The 11480-nt window shown below is 42.1% G+C and overlaps 1 protein-coding gene across 1 annotated transcript; it reads left to right on the top strand.

Moving 5' to 3' along the window:
• The first annotated feature begins 373 nt into the window (after window positions 1–373).
• Window positions 374–11205, top strand: PSMA6 (proteasome 20S subunit alpha 6). The gene is made up of 7 exons (XM_066188433.1): window positions 374–484; window positions 4418–4512; window positions 5278–5359; window positions 5518–5673; window positions 8526–8704; window positions 9340–9434; window positions 10999–11205. The coding sequence occupies exons 1-7, from the start codon at window positions 409–411 to the stop codon at window positions 11054–11056; spliced, it is 741 nt and encodes a 246-aa protein (XP_066044530.1). The 5' UTR covers window positions 374–408; the 3' UTR covers window positions 11057–11205.
• The last annotated feature ends 275 nt before the right edge of the window (window positions 11206–11480 follow it).

Raw genomic sequence — 11480 nt, forward strand, 5'->3', positions numbered from 1 at the left:
GAATTTTAGGAGGGGTTTTGTTTTCCCGGCTGGCTGGTGATACATTTATCCAGTGTTGATGGATGCCGCGAGGATACTTTTATCCGGTTTCCGTGCGCGTTCCCCCAGGCCCGTTCGGCGGGGTTCAGGTTTCCGTGGGCAGAGGCGCCCGCCGGGCCTCCCCGCCGGCGTGACACAGCTCCCTCCGCCTGCCGCTCGCTACGTCCGTCACGTGCCGCGACACGGCGGGGCTCGGGCATGCGCAGCGCCGCTGCCGGACCGTGACGGTGCGGGAGCTGCACGCGCCTCCGCGCCTGCGCGGGGTGGGCGCGTGACCCGGAAGCGCTCCGGCGGTGCCTGCGGCTGCGGCGGGGCCCTGCACGCGGACAGCTCCCCCCGGCCGCGCGCCGCTCCCGCGCCGCTCCCACCATGTCCCGCGGCTCCAGCGCCGGCTTCGACCGGCACATCACCATCTTCTCGCCCGAGGGCCGCCTCTACCAAGTCGGTGCGTGTCCGGGCCCGCGGGGGCCGCCGCCCAATTGCCCCGTCACGGGCCCGGCCTGCCCGCGGCCCCGCCGCTCCCCGCCGAGCGGGGCTGCGGCCGGTTCGCGACAGCCCCGCCGAGCCCGGCAGCCTGTGCGGGGCGGGGAGACGCGGCGCCTCTCGTGGCTCCGGAGTCCCGGCTCCCACCCGGCCTGGTCCCGCCGTGTGTGGGGGAAAGCCTGGTGGGAGCGTGGAGCAGCGGCGGTCCCGATCGTGCCGGCGTGGGCACCCGGGAAAGGGATCCTGGCGTGAGATGAGGAAAACTTAGAGCCAGGGTGGGCTCTCTCGAGTGTTCCCTGCCACCGGGAGGGTCCTCTCCTCTGAGTCCTCGGTGTTCCATTTCAGATGCTTGGAGACCAAACTTGCAGCTCTCCAGAGGCTGTTTAGTCTCCCTTAAGTGTTTCTCTGAGTGAATCTTGCCAAGTCTCGGAGCACTGAGTTTTGGGATCTGAGAACTATGATAACTGTTTGAAATGGGACTTGAACTGCCTCAAACCTTGCATGCCAGAGTGTCAAAGGCAGTTCTTGGATGTAATTCATGCGCTTTCTTGTTACACCTGAATGCCGTGTGTTCTGCGCATTGTGGCCTGTGAGATAGCAGCGACCATCCTTTGTTTTCAGGTTTCTTGGAACAATCTGAAGCCAAGCTTCAGCTTCTTCTGTAGGCCACTGATTCTGTTATTCCTATTTTTGCAGTGCACCAGATTGTACAGAAGTGCGTTCTGCTACCCCTTGTGTAGCACAGTAGATTGAGAGTGCTCCTGGAGGATCCTCACAGCAGGGGCAGATGAACTGTTTTGCAGCATCATCCTGATGCTGCCTTCCCCAGCCGCAGTGGCTTCGCTGCACATCAACTGCATGTTTTGTCCATAAATCCATCTGTTCTCCAGGAAAGGAGCTTGCTTGGGTCAGATTGCATGAATTGCCTGCAGCAGCCATGTAGTTTTTTTGACTGCCCTTGAGTTTTTCTCAGGAGGAACCTGTATGGATTAGGCCTCGTGGGCAGGTGGCCCAGGCTTGAGCAGTCCTTTCTGCAAGGAAGAATCAGGAAGGTGCCTGTGTGTAGGTGTCTGTATTCAGACAGAAAGTTACCTGTGCTAGATACCTACGTATGGGTGCTGTCTTGTGTCTGGAGCATGTATAATGCTTATTAGCCCTTATACACAGGGACAGTGCATCCTCACACAGGGTTTCAGTGGTTCTGTGACAGAGGAGTCCTGGGCTCCGACCTTCCACTGCCATTAAAACAGACTGATTAGTCTGCATCACTTTTCATTGTCTCTGTCACAGTACTATTTGTTGGGAATGGTTTCTGCATTCTGTAGCAGAGAGAAAGCTGAGCCTTGGTTTTCTTCCTCTGGTATATGTTTAGCCATTAAGTTAATGTATGAGAAATGTGTAGTACCTCCATACCTTTTAACAGTGTCTTAGAAACAAGTATCTGCATATGTATTTGAGAGCTTCTGCACACAGCCTGAAGCTGTCTTAAAGCTGTTTTAAGTACCTGTATGCTATAGGAAGGAAAATATGTGGATGTGCAGAGTTAACTTCGAGCAAGAATGAGTTCACTCTACTTACAGCCAGGCTGGTAACTCAGTCATGGTGTCTCATGGGTGTCTCTGTTTGCCAGCATCTAGCCACAGCATGGGCAGGAAACTCATGTTTGCTTGCAGTCAAATGTCCACATCTAGTTGGTTTTGGTTTGTCTTTGTCTCTTTGCTGGATTACAATTAGCTAGGGGCTGTCAAGGATGAGCATGGACATGTGCTGCTTTAAGATTGCCTTAAAAGTTGAGTTTTTTCTGGAATTTGACATTATGGGGAAGGGATTTCCACCGTAGTGATACTGGTCTGAAATGCCTGTACTTCATCTTAGGTCTGACTTATGCTTCCAAAGCTCAGGAAACACATGTGGCTTTGAAGTGATCTCATATTAGAAAACTTAACAGTTATTTCACATTACTATGGTTAAAATCCCTCAGAGCATCAGTGTTCTCTTGCTGCCTATTAGTTTCAATCTTCAAAGGTGATATTTCTTCTAAGTGGAATTTTGGGAGGTGAAGAAAATTACTACAGTAAAATTCTGGCTGTTGTGATGTATTCAGGGAACAGCAAAGGGCTGCTGTTTTCAGAGAGAGTATCTGCAGTGCTGCTGAAATAACTTATATAGCAGTAAACAGACTTAAAACAGCACTAGCAACTTGGATTTGTTACATTGTAAGAACCACTTCACCTTTTAGCCGTTTTCCTTGAAAACTGAGCAATGGAGGTAGTTATTAGCACCAGAAGGGGCTGCAGTGTTGCAAGCCTGGTTGTTGGTAGTTGTGAGCAAAAACTACCGACTGTTCACCTGTTCCTGCTGCCACCTAAGTGTTAGAGAACCACAGAATGGCTGAGATTAGGTGAGCCCTCTGGAGATTATCTGGCCTCAAGCCCCTTCTCAAGGAGGCCCACCTAGAGCTGGATGCCCAGGAGTGTTTCCAGATGGGTTTTGAGTAGTACAGGTAACCTGTTCCAGTGTTCAGTCACCATCACAGTAGAACATGTTTTCAGGTGTTTCGGTGGATCCTCCTGTTTCAGTTTGTTCCTGTCACTGGGTATCAGTGAAAAAGGGCTGGCTCTGTCCATCTGCTTCACATCCTCCTTTCAGGTGGTTGTACAGATAAATAGACAAGTGTTGCAAAGCCTGTGCTTGGAGGTTCAGGCATGACCAGTTTGCAGGCAGTGCTGGCTCATGTCTTACTGGGTTTTGTACTCTGCTGCAGGCTTGCACTGATCATCTGGGGTGAGCAGAGTTGTACAGAGGGAAAGGGGTAACATCTTTTATGGCGCATTAGGGTGACCAGTAAATGCTCTGATGTCTGAGAGTAGTAAATACAGTGCCATAAATACATAACAATGAGCCCTTCTTCAGCACTGACTCAGCAGATTGAATATTAAGATGTAAGATTTGATTTTTTTTCATCTTCAGATTATTAATCTTCTGATTGTTACTCTTCTTTAATTACAAGTTGTGCAATCTCTTTTGTGGAGCTGAGTGCAGCTTTTAAAATAGCCAAGTTTCTTGCTCCCATTATTTTGAGATCGTTTTAGTAATTTACTATGCTGTTTGTAGACATGTTCTAAATTTTGGGTTTGCATGCATAGCTAGCAAAAAAACTCACCTACCTTTAGCTGCTGTCTGAAACTTGCCACTCAGCCAGATATTAGGAATTCCTGAATGTCTATCAAATAAACAGTTTTTGAAGTTGTTCCTAAGGCTTTTGAAACCATTAATCAGCAGAAATTTATTTCATGGATTATTTCATGACCATTACTTTAGTGTCTTCTTAATCCATTGTACTTACATGAATAATACTGTTTAATTTGCATCTGTGTAGCTTTCACTACAAAAAGTGAAGAAAAGCATTGCAGTGTTTGAATGCCAAGTCAGAAAATATGATAGTAATGTTAAAACCTGTCTCCTCCTGTGTCATCAGTTTTCATCTATATCAGTAAAAAATTAGAAAATAAGCTTATCTCCTTTAAAATACCAAAATTCATGTCAAAAATTCTTCTGTAAGAATTTATGGTTACTGTAGATTAAGGTTAGACAATTCTGATCAAGTTCAGAACAGCCTTTTTTTTTCTAAAACTTATTCTGTTGTTGTTAAGCTTGAACTGAACAAAAAGTCAAATTAGAAGAAATATTTGAAGGAGGCAGTGACAGTGGTTTATGAAGAGAGTCAATGCTTGTTGTACTAAAGACCTTAAGGACACAAAGTGTTGCACAAGTATTAAAGTATTAAAAGGCCATAAATTGATGAGATTCATGTGTTGGGGGAAGGTGTGTCAAGAGTTAATTGTACTAGTGTCTCTGGCACAAGTTTTTTATTAACATTTGTGTATTTTTCTAGAATATGCATTTAAGGCCATAAACCAAGGTGGACTTACATCTGTAGCTGTTCGTGGGAAAGATTCTGCTGTAATTGTAACACAGAAGAAAGTACCTGTAAGTAGCCTGGTTTTGAGGGGAGGTCTGGAAGGAGAAGAGAAAAAAAGATGGGGTGAGACTCAACAATACTGATATTATACTTACTAGCACTGACATAAATTGCTATTTGAACTGAATATCTAATTATCATTCTGCTTATTCCAAGTTCTAGCTCCATGTAGTGCTCAAATGTGCATTTTCTTACTAAATATTGCAATATTGGTTTTCTTTGTAGTTGTTGAAGGGATAAATCTAAATTATAAGTTGACCCTGCTGTATTGAGCATGCGTTCATTGCACTGGCTGGTAAGGGCTGAGTTGTCCATAACCAGTTCCCTGATTCCTTTAAATTCTGCTGAGAAAGTGTTATACCTGTAGCATGTAGAAAAGGTTTTCATGAGTGTTTCAGCTCAGTGATGGTGTACTGTTGAAAAAGGGGGGGGGGGGGGGTATTCTTTTATGTTTGAAGGGCAACATGCAGTAAGAGAACAGGCGTTTGTATGTGGGTTCTCAAAGTTTCTTCAGAGTGAGAAGGATGTGGGAGAAGTGATGTTAATCATGTTCTTGTTCTCCTTCTCCAGATCTGTAGTTTTAATCTTCCCTATTCTCCAGTTTCTTCCTTTGCATGCCTATAGCAGTAAAAATTGGAAAGCCTGAAAGACAATTTTTAGCTGTTATGGGTCCTTTTGGGCTCTTCTGTAAAAACCAGAGGATTCAGAGTTTGTAATTTGTTTTCTTTTTACTTCAAGGACAGTGTTTGCTATTATTTCTGTTTCCTATTTAGGACAAGTTACTGGATTCCAACACAGTGACTCATTTATTCAAGATTACTGAAAATATTGGTTGTGTGATGACAGGAATGACAGGTATTTAATTCACCATTCTGGTTTTGGAGAACTTACCTAGTTCTAATGGGTATATTTAAAGACAACGTAAAGTTGGACCTGGAATTTATATTCCTTTGCAATGCTAGAAATAAACATGGTACATGTTCAGTGGAATTAATACTAGTTCTCTTGTCTAGCTGACAGCAGATCCCAGGTGCAGAGAGCCCGCTATGAGGCTGCTAACTGGAAGTACAAGTATGGATATGACATCCCTGTGGATATGCTGTGTAAAAGGATTGCAGATATTTCTCAGGTCTATACACAGAATGCTGAAATGAGGCCCCTTGGTTGCTGTAAGTACAGTGTATGAAAATGATCTTTACTATTTCTTGTCAAATTCGTATATAAGAAATTCTCACCCATTTTCGAAATTGGTATCTGGGGGAGTACAAGGGATGAACACTGAGAGAGCAGCGTTGTAGGTCTTGAACTGGAGCCATGATTTTACCATTGACTCAGCAGCTGCAATAATGTAGCCTCTCTGATACTATTTCACCTTAGTTTTTGTGGCCTGGTCTGTTTGCCCTGTGTGGTGATATCTGTGAGCAGGAGATGCTCCTTATAACCGTGTTTGTTTGTGGTGGTTTGGCCCTGGATGGATGCCAAGTGTCTTCCAAAGCCTCTCCATCACTCCCTTCCTCAGCTACTCGTAGAAGAGAAAAAATAAGGCTTATGGGTCAAGATAAGGGCAGGGAGGGATCACTCACCAATTACGACCATGGGCAAAACAGACTCACCTTGGGGAAATTAACTGTATTTATTAACAAGCAAATTAAAACAGGATACTGAGTAGTAAAACCAAATCTTCAAAACACTTTCCCCCTCCCTCCTTCACAGGTTTTGCTTTATTCCTGGTTCTCTACCTCTCCCACAGTGGCACTTGGATATGGGAAGGGGGTCTGTGGTCAGTTCATAGCACATTGCTTCTTCTTCCTCACATTCTTCCCCTGCTCCAATGTGTCTCCCATGGGAGACAGTCTTCCAGGAACTTCTCCAAAGTGAGTCCTTCCCACAGGCTGCAGTTCTTCATAAACTGCTCCAGCACCTTATGTGGGGTGCAGTCCTTCAGGAACAGACTGCTCCAGTGCGGGCTCCTTTCTCCACAGTGCCACTGGTCCTGCCAGGAGCCTGCCCCAGCACAGGCTTCACATGGGGCCACAGCCTCCTTCGGGCATCCACATACTCCAGCATGGGCTCCCTCAGGTGGATGTCTCTCCACCATGGATATCTATGGGCTACAGGGGCACAGCTGCCTCACTATGGTCTTCACCACAGGCTGCAGGGGAATCTTGACTCTGGCAACTCCTTCCCTCCATGATTTGACTCAGTGTCTGCAGAGCTGTTCCTCTTGCATATTGCCACTCCTCTCTTCTCTGTCTGCAATTTCCTTTTTTTTTTTTTTTCTTTTATCTTTTTTTTTTTTTTTTCTTTTTTTCCCTTTTCTTTTTTCCTTTTTTTTTTTCCCTTTCTTAATTACATTATCCCAGAGGCACTACCACCACTGTGGATAGGCTTGGCCTCAGCCAGCAGCAGGTTGGCCTTGGAGCCAGCTGGCTTTGGCTCCTTCGGACATAGGGGTAACTTCTGGCAGCTTCTCACAGAAGCCAGCCCTATAGGCCCCTTACTACCAAATCCTTGCCATGCAAGCCCAGTACACTGTGTCTGGGTAAATGTCACAGTTAAAAGAGAGAGATGGAGAGTGCAATTATCCTTGTGCAGGTTTTGTGGCTTTTTTATCTAAGTAGTGTGTACAGGACAGATTTACATAATTTTTGCTCCTAACTTAGCTATTGGATATATAATGTAGAGGGAAAAGTGCCTAAAATATTTCCCTTGCAAATATTTCTAAGTGTCCTGTTTTATAACAGCAAATGCAGCTTAAAAAGAAGTTGTGTGTTGAGTCATTTTTTGTCGATGTTTCTAGTCATCTGTGTTTTCTGGGGTTGGTTCTGACTTGGTTTTTCTCTTGCGTTTGGCTGTAAGCAAATGTCAACCATACTGTTAGACTGTTCAGGAACTGAGGTAAAACACTTAACAGGTTTCCTCAATTACTTTTTCATTAAACATTCTGTCTGAATTTCTTTTTGATTGGTTGGGTTTTGGTTTGTTATTTTTTTTAGGAGAATAGTTTCAGAATTGATGAATCACTTCTCGTAATCATAGCAGGCACTAGGACTTCTCACTAAAGAAGCGACATTCAGAGTTGCACCACAGTTTCCATGATGGGGCAATTTTCCTATGCTTGTGTGCTTGTAATTTTCAGGAAGGATTGTTTCCTTCTTCCCTTGGCAATTCCCATGCCTTGATACTACTGGAAATTCCTTTTTTTAAAATACATGAATAAAAAATGTATTTTTCTTAACTTCCCTTAGCCTTTTTGAAAATAGGAGGGGATTTTTTTTTCTAATATAGTAATAGCTGCTCAGAAGTTTATCAGCTCTAACTACTAGTTAAAAGTTACATAAGTGTAAATTGAAAATAATTGAAAACCATGACCTTGTTCTGTTTTGGGTTCTTATTGCAAGTATTGCTTTTTGACTTATTTTTTAATATGTATATTGAGACAATACAACTTTAAATCAAGTGAGGGTGAACACATGCATTTCAGTGATGTGGTCAGTTTTAAAGATGAAAAGGTATGTTATCCAGTCTTTCAGGGTTACAAACAAGAAATCTAAATCTGATCTTTTAATATTTCCATTAGTTTCAGCATGTTTGTAAAGTTGCTTTCGAGTATAAGGCACATGGTAATAGAACTATTGTTCACACTTTTGTGTCATATAACACAGGATGTGAGCTGTGGCTGGGTAAACAGAATAAAACTTTTCTGTTTCCTGAGTTTGTGGTTCTCTGCACACTGAACATGGTTAGAATGTTTGTATGTTTAATGAGTAGCCTTCTTTGGGAATGACAGAAATATAGTTTGTACTAAACTGAGTTGCACACCTTGTAATGAGGTGCTGGTAAGAAATGGCAAATTAGAGATAAAAAGGAAATCACAGTGCCAGGTTATGGGACTCGTTCTCAAAGATGTACTTCTGTGCATGCCTGTTTTTTCACAGAGAGGAGTATCTATTCTGTTCTTCAGTGGAATTAAATTGCTAAAATTGGGGAAATAAATAAATGTTAAAATTTTCTCTTCAAGGTATGATTTTGATTGGTATTGATGAAGAGCACGGCCCTCAGGTATACAAGTGTGATCCAGCAGGTTACTATTGTGGATTCAAGGCCACGGCTGCAGGAGTTAAACAGACAGAGTCAACCAGTTTTCTTGAAAAGAAAGTAAAGAAGAAATTTGACTGGACATATGAACAAACAGTAGAGGTAGGCCAGCAGAAGGAAATGAAAATTTGTTGAAAGTCCTTTTAGTGAATATGCTGCATAGAGGCTTGCAATGCAGAGAAGTGCAGTTAGGCATTTCCTCTTTCCCTACAGTTCTGTATTGCTGCCAGAGCAAATACAGCTATTCCAACCAGAAAATCATTTGAAAGGTATTCTTCAAGTGTTTGAATGGTCATCTGATCTGCTTTTTTTGCTTTATGTTAGCTGAAGCAGATTCTATAATTGTAGCACTCCCACTGTAGCTGGTGTTTGGTTACTACAGGGCTTGATTTTGGGGATACCAGTATGACTTAACTTTTAGTGACATTTAAAACAATCTTTATATTATAAGGCATTTCAAACAGTATCTTTGCATGATAAAAGTTTTTGGTTTTGTTGTGTTTTTTTCTGCTAGGAAAACATGTCCCTTTGCTTTTTGTAGATTGAGCTTTTAAGGGAGAGGACTGGAGAGGGACTGTATTCTGTGGCAAGATGATCTAAGATGAGAATTTGAAGTAACTTTAAACCAGAAGGAAGGATAGTTGTTAATGCTATGTCTGTTCAGAAAAAAAAAAAAAAAAAAAAAAAAAAGCCTTAATGCTTTCTTTCTAATGATAGGGGGTTTTGTCATCTTTCAGACAGCAATAACATGCCTGTCTACTGTACTATCCATTGATTTCAAACCTTCAGAAATAGAAGTTGGGGTAGTCACAGTGGAAAATCCTAAGTTCAGGTAAGTGATCAGTGTTGATAAAACTTGGTGTGTTTCTCTGATTATGTGCAATTAGTTTTACCTTCTTTTGTAATTGTAAATTGAGAAGAAGAGAAATTTCAGAGATTGAAGTTTCGAAGGGTTTACTTGTAACTCTTGAAAATACATAGAGGTAGAAAACACTGTGTAAAAAGAATAACACTGTCTTAAAATCCGTGACATGGTTAAGGAATTTAGTAGAGAAAAACATTCTCTTTCATGTCTTAAAAGGGTATTCCTGTCTGTGATGATTGAAATGTACTTACATCTGGTCTAGAAGTGTTTTCATGCTTAGAAGCATAAAAACTTTTCATAGTAGTGGTATCTGGAGTCCACTTCCAAATCATAGTCATGCTAACTAATGCAATAAAGTCTGATTTATATTCTGGAGTATTTACAAGTCCCTTAAATTCTTTATTCCTTTTCTAAATTAAATCTTTAAATTATTCTTGCTCATCTTTTAATTGATAGGGTTTTTTAACTTTAAAATATGTAGTTAATATAGTATGGATCTGTACAGTTTGAAAAACTGTATTTAAATTTGGTATGATTAAAAGATCATGGATTTTAAAAATCACTAGTGAATTGGAAATGGCTGAACTATCTACTTTCCAAGTACTCTGCATTCCCATCTAGCATAAAAGCAAGGCACCTGCTATTTCTTCCCTCCTCCATTATTGCCTGCAACACACTGTGTGCACCAAGATTACTTGGGCAGTGTATCAGGACAGCACCTGGAAGTCTTCCTGCTGAGGGCAGGAAAGCTTCCCATTGGATACAGTGTACTTGACAGCCTTCTCACAACACAGTGTATAGCTGCAGAAGTATGCATGAAATGTGGGAGAAAAAGTTTTGGGGATTTTTTTAGAAAGCAGAAGGACCCTCTAGGTATCGCTTACGTAAAATTTAGGTAAGTCTGGCTTGCTGCAGAGGGATTCAGTTATTTCTGCTTTAGTCCTTCATTGGGGGTTTTTTGGGTTTTTTTATTTAAAAAGAAAAAAAGAGGAACAGTTAAGTTGGGAACAAAATCCGCTGCTACTTTAGTCTAACTACTTGGTAAATGGGGACTGGAGAGGCTTCAAACCTTTGGGTCCTACAGGTTCAGTCTTTTAAGTGCTTCCTTCCTAATGTTTTTAAAGTGGACACAGTGATGACGGGTGGTTTTGCATTTGGTGGGATGTGTTGAGGGCAAAAGAACAGCACAGTGTTTGTGGCAACGCACACAGGAGTTGCATGACCACTTTTCTACTGCCCTTCAAGGGATCAAACTACCTTCTCACTAGGTCTCAACTTGCAAATGCATTACTCGTGAGGAATTACCTGTTATTTTTCTATCATTTGTTACCTTCTTGCTCTCTAGTGCCTTTGATCCTTCCTTTATTTTTCAAGAGAATTGGAATGTCACCCTGTGGCACTGGCAGCAGGGCTTCAAAGGGCAGAAAGATGCATTGCTGTAGAACTTATTTGTATAGATATTAGGTTGTAATATTGGAGCTTAAGGGGAAGAATCATTTAAGCTATTTAAGATTTCTTTTTGTGCTTTCAGGATCCTCACAGAAGCAGAGATTGATGTGCACCTTGTAGCTCTGGCAGAGAGAGACTAATTAGCGTTCCCGTTTCCATTGTCTGTGCTTCTGGCTAGGATGTTTGGTGAAAAGAAAACACTTAATAATGGTTTTAGATTATGGGTGGAAAACAGTGTTCGCTATATGATGTATTTTACTCTGTACAAATAAAACAGAGGTTTTTGAAATTCTTGGTGTCTCCTTTTAATGTTATTTTTTAAACTTCCAGTTCTATGAAATTGTCATCAAAATGCTTGGCGACTTTTAGTGTTTCTGTGGTAATTGCTTGCCTTTTAATTGTATTTTAAGAGAAAATTTGTGCTCTGAGCTGTATTTTTCATGTGAGCGATTCGCCTCTGTGTAAAGTTAATATCAGTTTTTGTGGTGTTGTTTGTCTTAAGATAATTCTTACATTCATGTTCATTCTCTTTGTGGCCTGTTGTTGAAAGCCTTACAACATTAC

This window comes from Chamaea fasciata, unplaced genomic scaffold, assembly GCF_029207755.1.
Source record: "Chamaea fasciata isolate MVZ Bird 193981 ecotype frontalis unplaced genomic scaffold, bChaFas1.0.hap1 SCAF_7, whole genome shotgun sequence".
NCBI lineage: Eukaryota > Metazoa > Chordata > Aves > Passeriformes > Sylviidae > Chamaea > Chamaea fasciata.